Consider the following 25,183-nt stretch of genomic DNA (forward strand, 5'->3'; position numbering starts at 1 on the left):
CTATAGAAGGCAAAACGTACTTAGTCGTAGTGGATGCTATGTCTAAGTGGATAGGCCTTTAATCTCACTCATACTACAGCGGGAGAGTTAATAGATTGGCTGTGCGAATTGTTCAGTTGGTTCGGCATACCTAGTCAGTGATATCGGCAAGCAATTCACTTCAAAGGAACTCGAGGATTTTAAAAAGTATTGTGGTATTGAACATATATTTACAGCTCCGTATCATCCGACGCCAAACGGGTTAGCTGAAAATTCAGTTAGAAAATTAAAGCGGGTGATCCGTAAGGCATTGCAAGAAAACCAGAGCGGGCATTATGGGCTTTTCTGATAATTACCGGAATGTAAAACACTCCACTACTGGCGGAGAAACAAGAGAACCAGGACATGTGCGGCGTGCGCAGCAGCGGCAGCAGGAGGCGGCGGGAGGAGTGAGTAGGAGTGTAAATATGGAGGACCAGTTCTGGTATGGGAAGTACTTGAAGGGAGAAAAATGGCTTCCGGGTCGAATAGTAGATGTACTAGGGCCGAGCAATTATAAAGTTTTAGGTGATGATGGTGACGGTACGCAGGCGGGTCGGGTCTCTATGGTTTCTCATAAAGTTTTAAGTCATAATCATAATGTATTGTTTGTCCGCATTTTCGTTAGGTAGCCATAATTTGGTTTTTCTATGAAACGCGTAACATTTCAGGATTGCCATAAAACAAACCTAACCTAACCTATCTATAGGATGACCTAAGGTAATTCCTGAAAAGTTAACGGTTTCAGAGTTATGACTAATGATGATATGACTATATTATGACTTTCAATAATTATGCCAAAGGGACGCGGGTATATCGATCAACTGCGGAAACGGTCAGGTAACGGTAGGCTATCTCTATCTCTCGCAGCTACCACGACGGCAATAGAACCATCCGACACACTCGGCACAGATTCTCAAGGCCATCGCTCGGTATCGGCGGAGACACCGGTAACACCGGTGAGGGTTCGGGCGGAGACGTCGGCGGCCTCCGCGGACGAGTCGCGCGGCACGGCGCAGACCGCCAGCTCTGGCAGCGCCTCTCCGGCTTCACCGGAGTGGCAGTTTGCTTCGCCTCGTGCTTCTACACCTGCCCGGGCTCGCCCAAACCGTCAATGTCGATTAATAAACCCTAATTATAAAATTTTAAATGTAAAAGCTGTTAAACCCTTTAACCGCCTATTGCTAAATTATTATATACTAGTTTACCTAATGTAACTTTATTTTTCGCAATTGCAAGTTATCATGTTGGGGTCGTTCTGAGATGACTTTTTTTTTTATTATAGGACATTATTACACAAATTGACTAAGTCCCACAGTAAGCTCAATAAGGCTTGTGTTGAGGGTACTTAGACAACGATATATATAATATATAAATATTTATAAATACTTAAATACATAGAAAACACCCATGACTCAGGGACAAATATCCATGCTCATCACACGAATAAATACCCTTACCAGGATTTGAACCCGGGACCATCAGCTTCGTAGGCAGGGCATAGGGTATTGGGTAGGTAGGGCATTCGTCACCAGCTCAATAGATGGCGGTCAAAAGGTTCCCTAGAATATTAGTGCATAAATTTATTGTAGAGGAGTGTAATTCAGGTAGTCATATTCTTGGATAAAGATGGAATGTCGGTATTGGGGTTGACCGCAAATAAATCGCGTTAGAAAGGACGTGCTGGTTTCATTACAATTAACAATTTAAATCAAGTCAAATTTAAATCGCTAAATGCATGCGTCTTATAAAAAATATCAAATTTAAAATGAAAATGTGTGTATAAAATGGAAACAAGTTTAATTATTTGCACGGTTATTTTTCATAAAATATATCCTTAAATTTAATATCACGTTAAATAATATGATATGAATGCTACCTTATAATATTTTTCTGTTCGATCGTATTAAGAATTAAAAGATGCGATTCATATAATGTATAATATATACCGGGTGTTTCCTGTAAATTGTTAGTTGTTCCTGAATAAATTAAACCGTAGGCTGTACTCCTCAAACTCACCAACATTTGTTCAGTAACTTTTAAAAATAACTTATGTTTTTATTTTTATTACACATTGAAGTTAATTCTAAGAGGCAATGTATTGCGAATTTTGTTACGTTTATAGCGTGACAAGCAACGTTAAACACACTGATGTCAACATTGAAAATAATATTAAATTTGTATGAAAAAGATAAAATCTAAAGATTTCATAATTTTTAAAAGTAGTTAATCAAAAGTTATATCGTTTTAGGAGTACAATATAAGGTTTAATTATTTACTCGTGTAACAGGAAACACCCGGTATACATATATTGTAAGGGAAGATGAACTCCGGAGACGCGATGACGCCCGCCTCAGGGCTCGCACGTACCCTCGTCTGAGCCTTTGTGATTACGAAAAATAAATTAATGATTATCTCCGAAATGGAGTTACTTAATTAGAATACCGGTGTCTGAGAAAGTAACTTAATTTAAGCTCTGGAATGCGCTCTTGAAATTAACGGAAAAAAATACGGTTTATATTGTATTCTATTCTTGCTCTGAAGACAGTCAAGCTATCTTACGCCGGCTAATCGTGTCGGGTTCCGGTGGTAGACCGTGTATTCGCTGCACGTGTCGAGCTACGTTCCTGAAATATTAGAATTATTTACAAATAAAATCGAAAAGTATTATGCTAGTCCTAACGCTCAGTTGTCATAACCCATAATTTGGGCATGTGACCGTTAGGACAAATGATCATTATGTGAAACAGTATTAGAGAATGCAATAATAGGACAAAAATTTTTGGGAATTATTTATTTATTTTAAACTTTATTGCACATAAAAAAAGAGTACAACGGGCGGACTTAATTAAAAAGGGCGAAAACCACTAGGCTTTCTCTACCAGTCAACTATAAGGCAGAAAAGCTTCAAGGCGGGTGCAGTGAGAAATAAACAAAAAACCGTGACTTTAGTGCGAAGTAAAATTTCTCAAGAAATGTTTAATTATACCATATTATATGACTCAATATACATGTATATGAATAAACAAGATATAGATCCATTGAAACTAGTGCCTCTGTAAGCTTTTGACCGTGATGAGAACATGGCAACACTGGCCATATAAACATACTAACTTTTTTTTTTTTATGGTAGAGGAGGCAAACGAGCAGGCGGATCACCTGATGGTAAGCGATTACCGCCTCCCATGGACACCTGCAACACCAGAGGGGTTGTAAGTGCGTTGCCGGCCTTTAAGATGGGAGTACGCTCTTTTCTTGAAGGTTTGAAGGTCGTATCGGTCCGGAAATACCGCAAGCGACAGTTCATTCCACAGTTTAGCTGTGCGAGGCAGAAAGTTCCTGGAAAAACGCACAGTTGAGGACTGCCAACCATCTAAGTGGTGAGGATGGAAATGTTGTCGCGTAGGGCGATGGCGAAAAGAAGCGGCAGGGATTAATCCGAACAATTCCTCGGAGCACTCCCCGTTGTACATGCGATAGAAAATGCAGAGCGAGGAGTCAAGCCGATCCGAAATGCACTGGCAGTCGACAATTCGAGTCGCTCTTCGTTGGATGCGGTCCAGAGGGAGAAGCTGGTACTGGGGTGCCCCTGCCCATAGATGAGAACAGTATTCCATGTGCGGGCGCACCTGCGCCTTATAAAGCTGTAGGCGTTGGGCCGGTGTGACATACTGTCTCGATCTGTTGAGCACACCGAGCTTTTTTGAGGCTAATTTAGCCTTACCCTCTAGATGGCCGCGGAACTGGACTTCACTCGAGATGTCGACGCCAAGGATTCCGATACCGGGTGTGGCAGTCAGGGGAGTGCTCTCAAAACGAGGACAAACTCTAACTTTTTTGCGGTAAACGCGAAAACTTGTGTCTTGGTAGGGAGCTCTTGCGATTTTCAATTTGTAAAAAATAGTAAATACATACTCTGCTGTGCTGTGGTGTAAACAATAGGTTATACTCGTAAGTGAAATCATCAACCGAAGACACATGGTTTGGACGCACAATATGCCACATTTAAAGATTAAAGAACTTGGTAAGCGAGAATTTTGACCGTTTTGAATTCAAAAATCATTACAAACACAAAATTTACCGTTGAAATATAACGGCACATTGCACACCGTGTGCAGCTGATTGACACTAACATACAAACAGTAAAGTAAGTATATAGGTAAAGAGAGCCCTCTTGAAGCATTTTATTGAAACTCATTTGAAAGCGCCATCTCTGATTTCATCCCCAAGTTAAGAATGTATGTGTGCGTGCACAACTACATATGCATCCGTACGTCTACTTTCGTCCTAGATAATATTAGTTCTACTTGGTCGGTTTACAAGTTATTTTTAGGGTTCCGTGGCTAAATGGCAAAAAACGGAACCCTTATAGATTCGTCATGTCCGTCTGTCTGCCCGTTTATGTCACAGCCACTTTTTTCCGAAACTATAAGAACTATACTGTTCAAATTTGGTAAGTAGATGTATTCTATGAACCGCATTTAAGTTTTCACACAAAAATAGAAAAAAAAAACAATAAATTTTGGGGGCTCTCCATACTTAGAACTGAGACTCTAAAAATATTTTTCATCAAACACATACGTGTGGGTTATCTATGGATAGGTCTTCAAAAATGATATTGAGGTTTCTAATATCATTTTTTTCTAAACTGAATAGTTTGCGCGAGAGACAATTCCAAAGTGGTAAAATGTGTCCCCCCCCCCCCTGTAACTTCTAAAATAACAGAATGATAAAACTAAAAAATAGATATCATATACATTACCATGCAAACTTCCACCGAAAATTGGTTTGAACGAGATCTAGAGAGTAGTTTTTTTTATACGTCATAAATGGTACGGAACCTTTCATGGGCGAGTCCGACTCGCACTTGGCCGCTTTTTAATTTGTTTAGTTTCATGAAACAAAAATATTTTATTGGTTACAAATACTTGTGAACCTCCCAAGTAGACCTAATACTGTGTAGAAAAGGATTAACCTAAATTAAGGAATTTCAACTTTAGCCTTCAGATTTAAGGTTCAAATAAGAGTGCACTTTGGTGAAATGTGACTTGTCTTCAAATGAATCATGAAAGCTGGAAAAGATCACAATATTTAGAGTTTTTGGTAAAACCTTGTAGATTGGTGGGGCCTGGAAAAGGGTTAAAAGAATGAATGGCAGTTTGCTTCGCCTCGTGCTTCTACACCTGCCCGGGCTCGCCCAAACCGTCAATGTCGATTAAATAACCCTAATTATAAAATTTAAAATGTAAAAGCTGTTAAACCCTTTAACCGCCTATTGCTAAATTATTATATACTAGTTTACCTAATGTAACTTTATTTTTCGCAATTGCAAGTTATCATGTTGGGGTCGTTCTGAGATGACTTTTTTTTTATTATAGGACATTATTACACAAATTGACTAAGTCCCACAGTAAGCTCAATAAGGCTTGTGTTGAGGGTACTTAGACAACGATATATATATAATATATACATATTTATAAATACTTAAATACATAGAAAACACCCATGACTCAGGAACAAATACCCATGCTCATCACACGAATAAATGCCCTTACCAGGATTTGAACCCGGGACCATCAGCTTCGTAGGCAGGGTCACTACCCACTAGGCCAAACCGGTCGCCAAAAAACATGAGAACCCATACGTGAATGTGTTAAAACATGAGAACTTAAAGCTACACAGATACATTTATTTTGCATGAAATTTGCGAAAGAACTAAAAACATAAGAGGGTATTTAAACATACAGTAAAATAAAATAAAATAAAATATTATAAAATAAAATAGCTTCTGCCAGCTCCAATGCTTTGTTCAGCGTGAGGTCCTCTAACGGTTTGGTGAAAAGCTTGTCACGCTCTGGGCCTGGTAATAATGCATAATATAGGAAAAGAGTTCAATTTGTTAAATATCGAAAAAAACGTCATCTTACCGGGCACTATCTAAAGGTACGCCATCGCTCGAAACGATGCTTCTATACCTTTGGCCTTTGATCTATTAGATGGCGCCACTTTTTGATATATAACTTATTGAACACATCAGTGAAACAATAAGGAGGAAGTGAAATGGCATTCTAAAAGTTTTAATTACGTGTCGAAAGATGGCAGTAAATTTACGTCGCTACAAAGTTTCCTTTGACAATACACCTCTATTTCAAATTCTCTTTGCCCGGAGTAAAGTGTCGCATCGCTTTATTCAGCAAACAGCGTCTTACAGTCGAGGGCGTTCGTTTTTGAATTATTATAAAAATATTTTCTTTCTTGATTGGTGGAGGGGCATTTATTGTTAGTTTTAGTTCATTTTTGGGCACCCGGAATTGCTATGTACATGTATAGATGTTACACATCGTACCTCCGTCTGGCGAAGCTGTTTTCGCAGAGCGTACACTGAAAAGTGTACCGCGGGGCTCGATGGCGCGCAGCGTGAATCCTCATCAGAGTGACAGACTTGAAGCGTGCCGGGCATACTGTACACTGAAAAAATACGTTTGTAAGTCGTATACCTCGAAATCAAAAATTCCTTGTAGCTTTTCACAAATACAAATACAAATACAAATACTTTATTCGTCGAACATAGGTGTATATAACATGATATTGCATATGATGGTTATACATTTGCTTGTTTCACTATGTCGTACCCAAGGGCATACGAAATTAGGTTTCATTGATAATATCAATTAGCATGCAACATGCACTAAATTACAAACAGAATTAAATGTCCACAAAATACAATTAACACTTAACAACAATTTTAACTAACAATTAATTAAAACTTCCAGCAATGTCACTATAAAATAATAAGAATCAAAAAATAAAAAAAAATACAATTTCCAAATAATATATAATAATAGTTTAGTCAAAGTTTCCAGTAAGAAATTCATTACAGGAGTAGAAAGCCATCCTGGACAAAAATTCTTTTACAGATTTTTTAAATATAGTTATATCACACATTCTCCTTATATGTTCAGGTAATTTGTTGTACACTCTGGGAGCCATACCGAGAACGCTTTTTGACAATAGAGCAGTTCTTGCCGGATGAGCACAGACCATGTGTTGCAAACGTTGACTGTGCAAGGGTCGAAAGATATCAGGATGAATTTTTACAAAAACTACTAATTCATAGATATACATACAAGGAAGTGTTAATATTTTGAAATTTACAAAATATGACTTGCACGATACCGTGCAAGATACTTCACCTATTCGCGTTTCGTCGTGATAGCGTATTTTGTTGTAGCGTGTTATATCGGTGGTATATTTTGTTTACTCGCATATATTTCTAATAGATTTTTACAACAGTAGCAAATTTTAATGTAGCATGTATTTTCAATAGCCTATTTAGTTAGCCGCATATATTTTCAATAGATGTTTACAACATTAGCTAATTTTGATGTAGCATTTATTATCAATAGCCTATTTAGTTAGCCGCAATTTTTTTTGTTGCATTTTACCTGGGTCGCATATTGTTTTACTGTATTGTATTATTTGTAAAGTTGGCTATATCACTAGGATATAATAAAAATACGGTCGCTCATTGACCTCATTGTTACAGCCATACATTAACTAGCTTTGGAGAATTTGTTATTTAGGAAATCTACCTCTAAGGTTACATATATCACACTCAAAACCAGGAGATAAACTACAAGTGCGAAATGCATTTACAAAACAAAACTATAAAGGTATAGTGCTAACACGGTACCGTTATTTACCGGTAGCGAAATAAATTTATTCGGCTCCCTAAATGGTTTGGATTAAACCGGTATGATGTCATACCGTTATATAAAGGTATCGTTATTTTTCGGTTATGCAGTCCCTGGTCTTATTTATGTATGGAAATAGTGCCATGACTTCGTAGCATATGTCGTACCGAAAAACTGTATCCAGTTTTTTTGTATTTTCGATTACCGTTTGTTGATGTACGATTCCTGTCCTGTCCTGTGATGTCCTGGCTAAGCCTGCTTATAGTTTTCTCATACGTATGGCCTGCTATAGAAACGGGGCTACAGTATGGGGTTCTTCAAAAAAGGAGTGTAAGAGCAGGTTTTTAAAGGGTCGGCAACGCGCATGTAATGCCTCTGGTATTGCAGGCGTCCATAGGCTACGGTGACTGCTTACCATCAGGCGGGCCGTATGCTTGTTTGCCACCGTCGTGGTATAAAAAAAAAGCTGTGATGGAAGCTGCACTGCGCGCATGCGTATGGTTTTCTCGCCTACGTGAAATGTTACCTGAACAGTTTTCTCAGGCAGATGAATGGCGATGTGTTGTAGATAGGAGCTTTTTCTGTGGAAGCCCGCGCCGCACTGCTCGCACACGTAAGGTTTCTCACCAGTATGTAGCCTCTCGTGAATCTGGAACCATAACGAAATGAAATGAAATGAAAATGAAATGAAATATTTATTAATAACAATTGTTACATGTCGTCTTACAAATAATTATTCTTTTATTGCTTTATATTGTATGTAAATTATATCATATTCAAATATTTTATTATGTCACAATATTATTTCGCTATATTATTTACCATTTAAATAACAAGCGGTAGACTAAAAAACTCGTCATATGAATAAAATGACTCTTGTGTTAACCACTTCTTGAGTCTAACCTTAAATGCCGCGGTGGAAGCTGCATCTCTTACCAAGTTCGGCAGGCGATTGTAAATAGAGGGGCCTAAATAGTACACAGATCGCTCTGACTTGGCGAGTTTGTGTGGTTCGGCGACCAGCCTATTGTGGTGTCTATTACTGCGTAGACTATAGTTAGCGTTAGTGCCTCTGCGCTTGAACAAATCCAGGTTCCCGTGTGTGAACACTGAAACCTGGTAGATGAGTAAACAAGGCAGGACAAAATCTTTAAATCGCGGAATAGGTCACGCGCGGGGGCATCCTCCGCCTTACCAGCCATCGCGCGAATGGCGCGCTTTTGCTGTGAGAAGACGCGCTTCCAGTCGGAGGCGCGGCCCCAAAGCTCCACGCCGTACGTGAGGAGCGAGTGCACTGTTGCGAAATAGCACTCTCGCACCGCACGCTTTCCGGCGGTGATCGTCAACCGCCGCAGCGCGAAGCACGCACTCCCTACTCTCTTGCACGACGTAATTAGAAGTTTTAAAAAAATTGTAATGAAATGAAAATCTTTATTTCAGGCAACTAGTGGCCCATAAATAAATACCTTAAAACTAACATACATATTATAACAATATATCTTAAAACTACACACTTCAAATGACATTATGTTTGCGATGCATTACGCAACCCCGCTGTGTCAGGGAGCCGGCCTCGGAACCGCCGGAACTTGACACCCTTCGGCCAAAATTCCTTTTTTTTATGTAATAGGCTGCAAACGAGCAGTCATCGCCGCCCATGGACATAAGCAACATCGGAGGAGCCACTTATGCGTTGCCAACCTTTGAGAACCCTAAAAACCTGCTTCTTGAAGAACCCCATGTCATAGCGCAAGGGAAACACCTCAGAAGGTAGCTTCATTCCACAACTTGCACGTTCTGGGAAAAAAACGAGCGAGATGCCCGCTTGTTCTTGGTTTGCCACGTGTCGAGAAAATGAGGATGAACTTTGTTTCTTTGGCGGGAGGTGCGGTGATAAAAACGTGACGGTGGCACCAATTCAAAAAGTTCTTCAGAACATTCCCCATTGTACAGACGGTAGAACAGGCATAGAGAGCCAACGTCTCTCCGAAGACTGAGAGGTTCCAAACCGACTGTGAGATCGGGGTCACCAACAATACGAACTGCCTGACGTTGGATGGAGTCAAGTGGAAGAAGTTGGTATTTCGGTACTCCAGACCAGAGGTGAGAACATTACTCCATATGTGGTCGAACCTGCGCTTTGTATAACGAAAGCCGGTGACCTGGTGTGAAGTGCTGTTTCGCTCTATTGAGCACCCCGAGCTTCTTAGAGGCCAGTTTGGCTTAGAGTTCCAAATGGCCCCGAAACTGGACTCCTCCTTATTGAAGGTCGCTAGACGTTCAGTCGGAACGCACACCACAAACGAATTAAAATTCGCATTGTGTCAAGATTCCAAGTTCGCGACCCTCACGACGAGTCCGGACTTTACTATGTCATCGACGTTCGTAAGGTAATGTAGACGACACACACAGCAGCTTCGACATTCTTGCAGGGCGCAGCAAGTGGTTGGGTTCAGTCGGTGCAGTAACGCACTCATTCTGACGAGTTTTCTTCTCTTTTCCACCTTCTTGAAACCATCCTCGTCGCATGGGGACTTCCTAACTTGTTGTGTTAACAGTCAAATAAGGACACAGATATTCAGTACTTTATGTGCAGTCTAGCAATCATGAAACTATGAACTTAACGAAGTTATGAATCTAGAACTATTTGTGAAAGCATAATTTACCTGTGATATAAACATAATGACTGATTAATTGCTAAATTTACTCTACAAAACCATAATTTTTATCAATATTCTATAACAGCACCTCACATTTCAATTCAATTCAATTCAATTCAATTCAAATATACTTTATTCATGTAGGCCTAGCAACAAGCACTTATGAATAGTAAGACAGTATTACATATACTTATCTTAATCTAATTATCAGAGCAATTTATTGATGTTGTAAATATTATTCCATATATAATACTAATGAATATAATTCATAGATCAAATTTAATACTAAAACTTTCACAAAATATAGTCATGCAAAAAAAATGTATAAAAAATACTAGTCTAGATTGTTTCTAGAATAAATTCTAAATGTCAAACAAATATAATAAAAACAACAAAGGAAATACATGCATTGGAATATCCATTTCATCATCATTATTCAAATATAATAAATAATTAATCATTTCGAATCACAATTAATCCCACGTTGTTTTATCATTCATGTAGTCTTGTGTGGTATAATAAGCTTTAGAAATAAGTTTACGCTTTACATGATTCTTAAATTTATTAATTGGTAACTCAGTAATATGGTTTGGAAGTTTATTATAAAATCTCACACAATTACCCATGAATGATTTTTTAATTTTATGGAGCCGAGTGAAGGGCACGGCGAACTTATGTTTATTTCTAGTATTAATATTATGAATGTCACAATTTTTCTTAAAATCGGCAATATTTTTATGCACATACAGAATATTCTCATAAATGTATTGACAGTGCACTGTCATGATGTCAATTTCCTTAAATTTATCTCTCAGTGAGTCTCTATGGTTCATTTTATATATTGCTCGAATAGCCCTCTTCTGCAGAACAAAAATGGTATTTATATCTGAAGCACCACCCCACAGTAAAATACCATATGACATAATGCTATGGAAGTAACTAAAATATACTAATCGAGCTGTTTTGACATCAGTTAACTGACGGATTTTGCTTACTGCAAAAGCTGCAGAACTCAGTCTATTCGAAAGAGTAGCAATATGGGGACCCCACTGGAGTTTAGAATCTAAAGTTATACCAAGAAAAAGTGTACTATCAACTAATTCCAATTCCTCATCCTTCACAATGACACTTGTTTTTACATGCCTTACATTACTAGTGACAAACTTAATACATTTAGTCTTATTCTCATTTAACAATAAATTATTAACATTGAACCAATTTACTACTTTTGAAATAGCATCGTTTACATCATTGTAAGCTTGTTGCTGTCGTTTGACTTTGAAAATAAGTGAAGTGTCGTCTGCAAACAATACTATATCATGGTGGGTCTTTACAAGGAATGGCAAGTCATTTATGTAGATAAGGAACAGGAAAGGTCCCAATATTGACCCCTGTGGTACACCCATAGAGACCAATGACCCCGGTGATCGCTGTCCATTCACATCGACCCTTTGTATTCTACCATTTAAGTAGGACTTAAGTAAATCCAGTGCCGCTCCTCTAACTCCATAATAGTGTAGTTTCCTGATTAATGTTTCATGACAAACGCAGTCGAAGGCCTTAGACAAATCACAGAAGATACCTATAACATCTCGTGACTCCTCCCAGGCATCGAAGATATGCTTAATTAGCTCAACACCAGCATCGGTTGTCGAGCGACCCCGTGTAAAACCAAACTGCTTATTATGCATTAAATTATTGACGTTAAAATGTCGTATTAATTGAGAAAGAATTAATTTTTCAAAAATCTTACTGAACGTTGGTAGCACAGATATCGGTCTAAAGTTAGTGGGGTCAGAGTTGCTACCCGATTTAAATAAAGGAGTTATTTTACTATGTTTCATTAAATCAGGAAACTCGCCGCAATCAACACTGTTGTTAAATATAATTACTAAGTCAGGCGCTATAATTTCTACTAAGGATTTGACAGCATGGACAGAGACTCCCCAGAGGTCATTCGTTTTTTTGACATTAACCGAATTAAACGCCTTTACTACATCGGAGGTACAAACACGTTCAAAATGAAAATCTCCACAACACTCTGGAGCGTTATCTTTTAATAGAGTAACAGCGGATGAGGGTGATGAATTTAAATTCTTAGTTGTGAAAACTGGTACGTCAGTGAAAAAATTTTCAAATTCTGTAGCTACTTCTAAATTGGAATCTATAATTTTGTTATCAATATTTAGTTTAAAATCATTCACTCTGTGTTTCGAGCGACCAGTCTCCACATTGATTACTTTCCAGGTTGCTTTAATAATGTTGGGACTATTTTTTATTCTTTGACTTAGATAATTTCGCTTAGCTATATGACAATCTATTTTAAACTTTTTCGAATATTGCTTGACATGTTCTTTAAATTCATCACTCGTGTTAAACCGCCGTTCCTCATACAAGGCATACAGTGCACGTCTTCGTTGATGTAAGTCCGCAGTAGCCCACTCACTAAAAACTGATGCACCACTAACTACGACCGATTTTGAAGTAAATATCGCATTATAATGATCCATAAAAGTGTGAAAGAATGAATTATACATACTATTTGGACCCATGTCGGAAGACAAAAAGGGTAGCGCCTGAACTAGACTTTGCTTCATTCTTTCTACGCGGTCCGAGGTTACTGGTACAAAAGTTATTTGTTTTCTCAAAGTATTTTTCCTTAATGTCTCAAATACCATTAATTGACCTAAGTGGTCTGATTCTAAATTACTGATAACTTTTTTAGTAATAGGAACAATATCAGTGAAAATATTATCTATACAGGTTGCACTAGTAGCAGTCACTCTAGTAGGCTCCATAAACATGTGGTTGAGATTACCAGATTTGAATAGATTCAACAATCTACAAGACATTGTTGAATTTTCCAAAATATTTACATTAAAGTCGCCGCATATAAATAATTTCTTACTAGAAGATGATATTTTAAGTAGCACAGAATCCATTACACTTTCAAATATTTCAAAATTACTTAATGGCGGCCTATACACACAGACAACAATAAATTGCTCCAATTCTACTGCACTTAGTTCTATAGTCCGTTCAACAGACATGGATACAATATCCTTACGTTCCTTAAATTTTAACTGACTATTTAATATAATTAACGACCCACCATGTATGGAACTAATTCTGGTGAACGAACTTCCCACCTGATGATTATTAAATTGAGGCATTAATTCATTATTTGTTAACCAATGTTCAGTAATACATAAAATATCAACATAATAATCGTTCATAAAAAGTTCAATCTGTAAATCTTTTCCTCTAATACATTGAATGTTTTGATGCACCAGGTGGATATACTTTCCATGTTTACAGTATTTTTCATTATATTTATTTAAAACTAAATTGCCAGAGACAGAATCTTTTGTCTTAACAGCTAGTTTAAATCATTGGTTATGACTGGAACCAATTCCAAGCTCATACTGGGCTGCTCAATAGGAGCAGAGTTGTCTGCCAAATTCTTGGCAGAAATGTCAAGTAAATAGGATAGCGATAAAGCTATTTGTCTCTTGTAATAATTTGAAAGGTAACACTTACCTTTAGTCAAAAACACCATAGGCATATGGTATTTACTAACAAATTTGTTAGTGTCAATTATGATAAACTTACTACTATATGTACAAAGATTATATAGAGATATATTCAACTTATGTCTAATGTTATTTTCTGCCTCTGACATTTGCTCACAATAGGGGAATGTGAAAATAATAATTTCATGCACTGCAAGTGAATTTAACTGTTCAAAGTATTTAAGTAAATTATTTTTGTTCACATTTCCCCTATTACCCATAAGAATTAGCAGTGTTGTCTTAGAATTAATATTACTGTCATTTAAAATTTGTTTTAAGATATTTTCAAAGCTACTGTGAGGCAGACAATTGCTGATTGTACTAAGTCCCTTTAGGTAATAGTTTAAAAATGAGCTCATATTGCTCCCAATTTCATCACAATACATAATAATATTAGGTTTAGGTGTGCTTTGTTGTGGAGTGTGGAAGGAGCTATTATCATTTATTTGCTGTTGTGGTAAACTGTCACACAGGCTTGGATCGAGTACACTGGTCAACAAATGTCCAGTCGCTTGCTTACATGCACATGACTGGGCATTGGTCAGTGACTCAAACCGCTCTGAATTGTGCTTAATCTGGGATATTAAATCATCCATGGCTAAAGAATATTCATTAATCACCTTTTTCGAACTCTCATTTATTGTTTCTAGGGATTGTATAGAATCCTCCAAACTCTGAACTTTTGATTTTAAAATCTGTGTGTCAGTTTCATACTGTAGTTTACTATGTTCTAATTGAACAGAATACAAGTCTAACTTATCCACTAAATTAACATTAATTTTACAAAATCTCAATTTCTTAAAAAACAATTTATTCATTTTTGATAACCTCTGGTTTTTTTTAATCATTCTATTTAATTTAATATATTTTTTGAGTTTGTTTCCGCTGCAATTTACTAGTCTTGGTGTGGTGGATTCATTGATTAAATCTATACTAACAACAGGGTTTTCAATTGGAGCGGCAACCAACTGTGAGTCGGGCCGGACCAGTTCCTCGAATAAGTTTTGAGTGTGTGCCGCTGCAGCAATATTTTGGGCCTCCTGTAGCTCGTAGATTTGCTCGTGGGCGTCGTGCAGTGCTCTCTCTAATGAGTTGATGTCTGTCAAGGCCTGTTCATATGCTGCACTACACTCAGTAAACTTGTCAACCGTCTCCTGGAGCCGGGCCCGCTCTGAATTTACATCATTGTAATCATTTTCTAAAGAACATAGTTCCTTCTTTAACTTCTCTATACTATCAAGTGATAATAATAGTTCCTTTTCACTATCCTCTCTTTCACTAAGCAATTGAGCACACAATTCCTTGGATTTTTTTAATTCCAGCAAGGTAATTTGGAGTTTGTCAGCCTCCTGCTGGCGAACCGCTGCAGCTGCTCTGCGAGTTAGCATTATAAATATATTTTATAGTAGGATAGACCCAAAACAAACCAGGGAATTGCTTACTCAAGCTAAGCGATATTACGAGCGTACTTACATGAAATAGTGACGTTTCACTATGCCTACACTGTGTTCTGACTCTGTACAATGATTTACTACGCTGTAATACAAACAAAATTGGTAATAAATAGCGATAAAAACATAGAAAATATACCGAGACGAACACAAATTTAAATTTATAACCTACAACGGCTACAAATTTAAGATATTACAAGACACTTGTAAACGTCACTAAAGCACTTCACTTATTATGTATACATTAAAATTAACACTAAAACTATTTAATTCACACCAAAATGGCTTAATATTACATGAAATATAATTAAATATAGAATAATTAAAAGGGACCTAGCAAAATCAGCTGCTGATTCTTTGACAGCCAGGGTTGCCATTTGAGAACAGTATAGATGTACTGTCAAACAATAATAGAATGCTGCTGGTCTACCGAGGCACCCGCCGCGCCGTTTGTTTGAAGCATTCACCCTATATTTACTATATTAACTCTTTCTCAAATTATTTAGGTCACTAAGCAAACCTTCTTAGATAAACATGTAACATGTTCTCTAATAGTTTTAAAGTGGTTAATTTTACGCCTCAGATATCAAACAACCAAGTATTAACAGTACATTTATAATGCTTGCAAATAGTATCCATTAGGAATTGATCAATGAAATAGAACCTGAACAATCATGAAAAAACCAACGATGGCCGGCCGCCATTTATATGACGGTGCACAGTGCCTAAGCTAATAAAATTCATCATTACTTGGTTATGTACCATTATACTGCAATAAAATGTATGTTTCTGGAAATTTCATAAAATATTCCGTATATTTTATAATCCACGTTAAACGCTCGGTGATCAGTTGGAGCACATGTCAGTCTGCTGCGCAGGTCATCAGTAGCAGGCGACGGATTATGCACTTCATACCTTGACCTGCTCCACGTTGGACGCTCGGTGGTCGCATTAGGAGCACTTGTCAGTCTGCTGGACAGGGCATCAGTAGCAGGCGACGGGTTATGCACTTATACCTTGACCTGCTCCACGTTGGACGCTCGGTGGTCGCATTAGGAGCACTTGTCAGTCTGCTGGACAGGGCATCAGTAGCAGGCGACGGGTTATGCACTTATACCTTGACCTGCTCCACGTTGGACGCTCGGTGGTCGCATTAGGAGCACTTGTCAGTCTGCTGGACAGGGCATCAGTAGCAGGCGACGGGTTATGCACTTATACCTTGACCTGCTCCACGTTGGACGCTCGGTGGTCGCATTAGGAGCACTTGTCAGTCTGCTGGACAGGGCATCAGTAGCAGGCGACGGGTTATGCACTTAAACCTTGACCTGCTCCACGTTGGACGCTCGGTGGTCGCATTAGGAGCACTTGTCAGTCTGCTGGACAGGGCATCAGTAGCAGGCGACGGGTTATGCACTTATACCTTGACCTGCTCCACGTTGGACGCTCGGTGGTCGCATTAGGAGCACTTGTCAGTCTGCTGGACAGGGCATCAGTAGCAGGCGACGGGTTATGCACTTATACCTTGACCTGCTCCACGTTGGACGCTCGGTGGTCGCATTAGGAGCACTTGTCAGTCTGCTGGACAGGGCATCAGTAGCAGGCGACGGGTTATGCACTTATACCTTGACCTGCTCCACGTTGGACGCTCGGTGGTTGCATTAGGAGCACTTGTCAGTTTGCTGGACAGGGCATCAGTAGCAGGCGACGGGTTATGCACTTATACCTTGACCTGCTCAACGTTGGACGCTCGGTGGTCGCATTAGGAGCACTTGTCAGTCTGCTGGACAGGGCATCAGTAGCAGGCGACGGGTTATGCACTTATACCTTGACCTGCTCCACGTTGGACGCTCGGTGGTCGCATTAGGAGCACTTGTCAGTCTGCTGGACAGGGCATCAGTAGCAGGCGACGGGTTATGCACTTATACCTTGACCTGCTCTACGTTGGACGCTCGGTGGTCGCATTAGGAGCACTTGTCAGTCTGCTGGACAGGGCATCAGTAGCAGGCGACGGGTTATGCACTTATACCTTGACCTGCTCCACGTTGGACGCTCGGTGGTCGCATTAGGAGCACTTGTCAGTCTGCTGGACAGGGCATCAGTAGCAGGCGACGGGTTATGCACTTATACCTTGACCTGCTCCACGTTGGACGCTCGGTGGTCGCATTAGTAGCACTTGTCAGTCTGCTGGACAGGGCATCAGTAGCAGGCGACGGGTTATGCACTTATACCTTGACCTGCTCCACGTTGGACGCTCGGTGGTCGCATTAGGAGCACTTGTCAGTCTGCTGGACAGGGCATCAGTAGCAGGCGACGGGTTATGCACTTATACCTTGACCTGCTCCACGTTGGACGCTCGGTGGTCGCAGTAGGAGCACATGTCAGTCTGCTGGGCAGGGCATCAGTAGCAGGCGACGAGTTATGCACTTATACCTTGACCTGCTCCGCGTTGGACGCTCGGTAGTCGCAGTAGGAGCACTTGTCAGTCTTCTCGTATCCATGCTTCGCTCGGCAGTGCATCAGCAGCAGGCGACGGGTTATGAACTTCTTGCCGCAATGCTGGAAAACAGACCTCGCCATGACACACCTGGTTATGTCATAGAAACAAAGGAAATGAGACATAACATGTTGTGGAACAACTGTGGAGCAACACAATGCGACAGTAGGTTTACGTTAAAGCTGACGCGTTTCATAGTGTTGCTGCACGACAGTTAACTGCAGTGTGGATGCACCTTTACAAGATAAAGATGGTCAAATTCTAAGTATTTTTCCGCAAGTAGAACATTGAAACTCATTTATTGTAGGCCCAGCCATGTCCCCCATAAACCCCCTAGATCCAGCTATTTGTTTAACAGTTTTGAAAAATTCACGGTTAATTTCACTACACTTAAATCAACCGGGATATAAACCGTGATTACCTTTTATATTGTTTTTATTGATCTCCTGATATTTTGACGCAGTTACATGCATCTTGTTAACGGGTAACTGCTGGAGATAGCGGGTGGGTGTCAAAGTTGTGTAGACCGCGCTCGGTCTACCCTCATTCGTGCGCGTCGGCTGCGTTCGCGTTCAACGTTACAACTGGTCGCGTCCACACTTGTTAGTCTATCTAAGCACACCACACTCACCGTGTCACTACGCGTATTTGATTCGGATATCAATGGTATTTTACACAAACAAATCACGGGATTCCGAAACTAGGTATAGAGAAATCGCTAAGGGTGTATTCCGGTAAATTCGGAATTCGGGTAATCCTGAAAATCATTTAAATTACTCATATTCAACATAAACCAATTTAAGAACTGGGCCCTTGATAAACTTGACTCTATTTGATAAGTATGAAGTGATATGGAAACTATTACCCTGCGCAACTATATGTACGAATATGTAGAATCCTTATTTTCAGATGACATGGTGCACGAAAATTTTAAATTAATGACTTTTTATTGACATTTGTAAACTTTTTATATCTATCTTATACTTTTAAACGAGCAATTCTTGTGTATATAAAAATCAATCCAGCTAGGTCTTATCTCTGGAAAAACGCGAATTATTGAGTTTTTATGTTTTCCGAGCAAAGCTCGGTCTCCTAGATATTATTATATTAATTGAGTTGAATTATGTGTTATTTCTTTAATTAATTTTTAGAGATTCTCTTCTCTTATTTAATTTTATGAATTGGATTTGTTCCATATTTTCATGTTTTTTTTTCCATTTTGTTAAGTAATACTTAATTTAATAATCTGTTATAACTAAACTGAATTAGTTCTAAGTTAGTTAAGGAAATAAATTTGTACGCCCATAGGCGAAACACAGATTTTCTATTTGTATATTAAGTCACTTGTGTTATACAAATAAATGTTATTCTATTCTATTCTATCCCCCTATAAAAAAAGTTGTGATTGGTCACCATGCGCGTCCACACAGAGCGAGCAGCTTCACGAGGATATTTGCGTGCTCGGCAAACGCTCGGCCTTGCGAGGACCCTTTCTGTCGCGTATGTAAACGAGTTTTGTAACCAGATACAAAATAAGAAAATTTACTCTTTTCTCATAACCAGTTACAAACTCAAACATTCTCGGCCGCTTTTGTAACTATGTTTTGTAACCGCTGTGAGGTTACAAAACAAGAAAGTTTTATCTTTTCTAGTTACGAGTTACAAACTTACAAGGAAAGGTACCCAACCGTCCGGTTCCGATTTGATTTATATTTATATATGTTATAGAGTAGTGTAAATTAGGCAAGTATTTTTTTTAGCTGCCCAAACTCAACCTATTGGGAGAAATTCTCCCCCAAAGTACTAAAAAATTACTAAATCTTCCAACTCCTATAGAAAGTGATGCTTAAGCAACTGGCTACTTAATGGCTGGTTTGAGTATATGTTTGAAAGCAGGAAAAAATAATGAGCACGTGTTTTGTTATATTGGCTGAAACTTATTTTTTCCTAAAAAAACTAGTCATTCGAAGTTTTATTATTTCATTTTTTTATTATTTCATCGAATCCATATTTGTAATTGTTTTTTTTTTTTAATTTTTATTGTTTGTAAAAATGGACATGTAAAAGTGCCCCTGTGGCCTATTTGCTGAATAAATGTTTGATATTTGATAAATGTTTGATATTTGATATTTATAATATCTTTTCGCTAAAGATACACATAATAAAAACGGGTGTTTATGGTGACACAAACATGACAATTTATATTACATATTACATTACATTAAAAATGTAACACTTCAGAACTATTACAATTATTTAACATTAAACAGTTTTTCTCTCAGAAAAATCAACTTCCATGACTTCCATCCATAATTTCAACGACTCTACTGGCTTTAAGTAAGTAAGTAAGTAAATATTCTTTATTGTGCACCATACATTTAAAAATAGACAGGGAATGAAAAAAACACGTAAAAGTTAGGTAACAACAGGCGGTCTTATCGCTAAGAAGCGATCTCTTCCAGACAACCTTTGGGTAGCAGGAAACAATGAACTTACAACATTGAACGGGTAGTGCCGATATACATATATAATTCAACAAAATGAAGACGCAAACAATATAATACATACCTACATACTAATAAAATAAATACATATATACATACATACATTATATATTATACAATCATAAATAAAGGCAAGTTAAGGCAGCGAAAGGTAGTGAGTCTTCAAAAGATTTTTGAAAACGGGAAGGGATTTTGCACGTCTAATGTCTAATGGCAAAGCATTCCACAACCGAACAGCACGAAAAGAAAAAGAGTTGCTATAAAATTTTGATGATGAAGGTGGTGGAGCAAGGAGATGCATCTCCGCACAGCGGACCGAGGAAAGATAGTTGAAACGCTTTTTAAGATATAGAGGGGTGGAGGGGTTGAAAAGAATGTTATAAAGAAGTACAAGAATATGAGAGTTACGGCGATGACGAATAGGGAGCCACTTGAGCTGGGTACGAAATTCAGAGACGTGGTCATATTTGCGTAATCCAAATATGAATCTTATACAGACGTTTTGAAGGCGCTCAAGTTTATTTAGCTGGTCCTCTGTAAGATCAAGATAGCAAATATCGGCATAATCCAATATAGGGAGAAGAAGAGATTGAGCAAGCGCAATTCTGGTAGCGAGCGGCAAGAAGCTACGAAGCCTGCGAAGTGACCCCAGAGAAGCAAACATCTTCCTACTGATCTCACTTATCTGTGGTACCCAAGACAGTGTGCGATCAAATATAGCTCCAAGATTTTTTACCTGGCTCGATAATGGAACCGGGACACCATCAAACACTATGAAAGGTAAGTTAAGAAAGTCAATCCGAGAAATGAGTTGAGAGCTGCCTAAAATTATAGCTTGCGACTTACACGGATTAACATTCAGCCCATAGCGTTTGCTCCAACTGGAAATGTGTTCCAAGTCCCGATTTATTTGATTTTTTTTTGCTTTAATGACTAACTTATGTATATAAATTCTTTTCTTTCTTTTATTTTTTTTTTTTTATTTTTCTTTTTTTTCTTTTATTATATTTCTAAGTCTCTAAAGATTTTTACTGGTTTGTAACTGGTTATGAGAAAAGAGTAAATTTTCTTATTTTGTACCTGGTTACAAAACTCGGTTACATACGCGGCCGAAAGGGCGAGGGCGCGTGCTCGTGTAACTTTTGCCTCAGCACGTTTGCCTCACCCGAGCCAATTTGCTCGGCAAGATAGCGTCACTAGCCGTTTTCTGCGCAAGGAAATTGCCTCGCGCGTATGCTCTCTGTGTGTGGACCTATCAATAGTGGAAACTGTTTTGGTAAAATAAAAAAAATTGTGATGAAGCGAAAGCCAGCTGTCACCGTAACCACTTGGTTTGTATGTACGATTAACAATGTGTAACCAGGTTGCTGTGGCCATGTCTATGGACATTTCTTACAGTTTTAATTTTAGTTGAAAGGATTAACTTAATGAACAGAAAACGCTTCATTCTTTATCCTGGTTATCAGGTCACGATAACGAAAGTTCGGATTTTTTTATTACAATACATAAATAACTTCTAAAATTTGTTTTCCGCAATTGAAGAATTGAGTTATTTTATTATATTGTAAAATATTTATTATCCATTAGCATATCTATGATGTTTATTTTTACTGAAGATGTAGAAGCTTAATTATCACTATTCTGTTCCGCTTATCAATGTACACATCCCTAAAACCCTTCACATACACTTTTTTACGCACACATACAAAACAGTGTAACCACCAAAATGGCTACGGCTTGAGTTTTCAAATTTGTATTAGGCGGGTCCACACACGCGAGCATACGCGCGAGATAATTTCCTCACGCACAAACCGGCCAGTGTAGACATGCCTCGACCGAGGCAACGCACGCGTTTTCCCCGCCTGAGTGCGCCGCCTCGGCTGAGGCACGTCTACACTGGTCGGTTTGTGAGGAAATTGCCTCGTGTGTATGCTCGCTCTGTGTGGACCCGCCTATTAAGACAAGACAATGTTCGGACCTTGATGCCAATGTTCCACGGCATTACAATATATGATGTTGTCAAGCTATGCAATGTACAGTTGAGTTGCTTGCGGCACAAACGTTGTGGGCTCATTTCTGAGCTCTAGTTAGATTTCTATAGTTATTCCAGCATTTTTTTGCCTATTTAACAAAGGTTACAATAAAATAATAATATCTGGAAGACCAAGCTTTACTCGGAAAACATAAAAACTCAAAAATGCGCATTTTCCCAGAGATATGACTATTATATCGATTTTTAGCCCCCAAAAACGCAGATAGCAAATTTCATCCAAATCGTCAGAGTTATTTCCGAGATCCCCGAAATATATATGTATATATACACAAGAATTGCTTGTTTAAAAGTATAAGATTACATACCTCACATATCACATCAAAACCAGTATGTATTTTATAATGATTCCTAATTGACAGTTTTGACGTCAAGATCTTATGGCAATATTCACATTCTATTTCTTCTTTAACCTTCTGTCCGTTCATTTCAGTTTTTTTAACTCTCCTTTTTTTTACTTCTTTTTTTACTTCTTCTAAAATAACTTTGTTGTCTGTGGTCTCTTGTACTTTGTTTTCATTTTCTATATTTTTTATATCCTCAAATTTTTCTGTACACTTATTATCTAAAGTTTTTTCTTCTGTATATTGTAGTGTATTTAAAGTAATATTGTCATCATAGTCTTTAAAATCATCATCTACATATTCTGAAATATCTATAGATATTGTATCTGGTTTGATAAATTCTTGTTTTATTTCATAAGTGTCATTGTTAAGTTTATTTCGGAGTGTTATTTGGGTGAGTTCACATTTTTTACGGAATTTCATTGTTTCATTTATGAACGAAATGCAGGTGTGGCAAACTTCTTGAGGTAAGCAGTCATTAAGCTCAACCTAAAACAGAGTTACCTATGTTTCAAAATTAAGTTTACAAATTAAAAAAAAAACAATCTTGAAGTTATTAATAATGTAAGTATAAAGCAAATAAATGATCTAATTCCGAATATGTTACTAGATCAATAATACATAACAACAATATAAAAAAAAGTTATAACTAATAACAAATTCTTTGGTTCTACTTTTAATTGATTTTTTTTTTTTGTATTTATATCGCTAAAAATACCTGATATGTTATTATATGAACATTTCAGTGTGTTTAACTTACCTTGACTCCTGTAGCAATTAATATAACATTTGTATAATGCTCACTGTGTTCTGTTTGTAAAAATATTGGGCTTAAATGTGCGGTGCTAAGGCAAGTCCTACAGCAGTTCCAGGAACTCATATTGAGCTTTTATCACTAAGAATGTTCCCAAAAACTGAACACAAAAGCGTTTTAAGTTATCACAGACTTCTGTTTTGATTGTATATGCAAATAAAGGCAAAATAACATACATGAGAAAGTAGCGCAGCTTGATTTTTTGTTTTCATTCCATTGTGCAGTGTATTTTTTTTTAACAATTATGGCCTGGATGCGAGTCCTTTAAGCCATGTACAGTGTGATATGACAACGGACCTAGATAATATCTCTATGGATATGACAGCATTGACAGCTAAATTAATTCACCATTGAGAATTCAGCCAGCAAATTTCTTGAACTTCTATTGGGCGAAATTCTTTAGGCGTTTTTAAAAACCTTGTCAAACCGACTTAAATCATGGAGGTATAAAATTATGAAGTGTGGAATTAAAAGGAGGAAAATCTCTTGTGGCAGAACTATTGCAAAAGTGACCAGCTTTCAAGTTGAAATAATAGTTCCTAATTTCTCCAGTGGCTCATAAATTACATGAACCATAGAGGTATAATAATGATAGACACTTTCATACATAGAGATGTTCCTCTTAATGTTAATCTTAAGTCCGTGACTTAAATGATCTTACTCCATGAAATGCGAATTACATCTACACTTTAGCGCCAATTACATCCACACTTCCCGATTTCGGGCCCGAAATGGATCCCGATTTTGGGCCTGATAATCGTTTTCGTTTCACGGAATATCAGCACATGGTTAACAATATTTGAAATGTAAAAAATACTTTGTGTCTAAGTGCCAAAAATGTTCAATGTTTGATATTTTTGCATATAAACCATTTTTTAAAATTTCAAATATTGTAAACGATGTGCGGATATTTTGTGAAACGGAAAAATACTCTTTCTCGGGCCCGAAATCGGGTCTGATATCAGGCCTGATAAAGTGTGGATGTAATTGGCACTTTTATCAGGATCCGAACATATATATAATTATGGACTGTGGATTTAAAAGGAGTGTAATCTCTTATGGTAGAACTTACGGAAGGTGGAGATAAGGAACGAAATCTCCATGTACCAAAAAGTGTCATCAAAAAACATTAAATAGGTGGCGCTACAATACCTAGAGTATTTGAACAAAAAAATCAAATCATAGACAGCGCAATTCACTCCGTCAATAACTCCTAGGTTCTTAGCTACTCCAGCGCTACTCTGGAGAGATTTGGAACTATTATTTATAGCTGACAGCTGGACACTTTTGCAACAGTTCTACCATAAGAGATGCCACTCCTCTTAATTCTACACTCGATAGGTAGAACTGTTGCAAAAGTGTCCAGCTGTCAGCTATAAATAATAGTCCCAAATCTCTCCAGAGTAGCGTTGGAGTAGCTAAGAACCTAGGCGTTATTGACGGAGTGAAGTGGGCTGTCTATGTTTTTTTTTTTTCAAGTATTCTAGGTATTGTAGCGCCACCTATTTAAGGTTTTTTGATGACACTTTTTGGTACATGGAGATTTAATTCCTTGCCTTTTTTTTATACTACGTCGGTGGCA

General features: G+C 38.0%; 1 protein-coding gene across 6 annotated transcripts; it reads right to left on the bottom strand.

Moving 5' to 3' along the window:
• Window positions 1-1,801: 1,801 nt before the first annotated feature.
• Window positions 1,802-24,151, bottom strand: LOC133531797 (zinc finger protein 675-like). 6 transcript variants are annotated; one of them, XM_061870201.1, is made up of 7 exons: window positions 23,778-23,812; window positions 23,548-23,701; window positions 22,752-23,276; window positions 17,826-17,951; window positions 8,239-8,361; window positions 6,365-6,486; window positions 2,695-3,211 (listed from the first exon to the last, which is right to left on the bottom strand). In XM_061870201.1, the coding sequence occupies exons 2-7, from the start codon at window positions 23,665-23,667 to the stop codon at window positions 2,998-3,000; spliced, it is 1,230 nt and encodes a 409-aa protein (XP_061726185.1). In that variant the 5' UTR covers window positions 23,668-23,701; window positions 23,778-23,812; the 3' UTR covers window positions 2,695-2,997. The 6 variants fall into 6 exon arrangements, with proteins under 6 accessions (XP_061726188.1, XP_061726187.1, XP_061726186.1 ...); XM_061870204.1 differs by lacking the exon at window positions 2,695-3,211 and adding an exon at window positions 1,802-2,645 and having other exon boundaries at window positions 23,548-23,798; XM_061870202.1 differs by lacking the exon at window positions 23,548-23,701 and having other exon boundaries at window positions 2,693-3,211; window positions 23,778-24,151.
• Window positions 24,152-25,183: the final 1,032 nt, after the last annotated feature.

Source organism: Cydia pomonella, chromosome 25 (assembly GCF_033807575.1).
Source record: "Cydia pomonella isolate Wapato2018A chromosome 25, ilCydPomo1, whole genome shotgun sequence".
Taxonomy (NCBI): Eukaryota; Metazoa; Arthropoda; class Insecta; order Lepidoptera; family Tortricidae; genus Cydia; species Cydia pomonella.

Coding starts and splice junctions, on each gene's coding strand:
- LOC133531797 (XM_061870201.1), bottom strand. CDS start 23,667: ATGAGTTCCTGGAACTGCTGTAGGACTTGCCTTAGCACCGCACATTTA. Junction 23,277..23,547: donor TAATTGCTACAGGAGTCAAG/GTAAGTTAAACA, acceptor ACTCTGTTTTAG/GTTGAGCTTAATGACTGCTT. Junction 3,212..6,364: donor AACAGCTTCGCCAGACGGAG/GTACGATGTGTA, acceptor CTGGTGTTGCAG/GTGTCCATGGGAGGCGGTAA.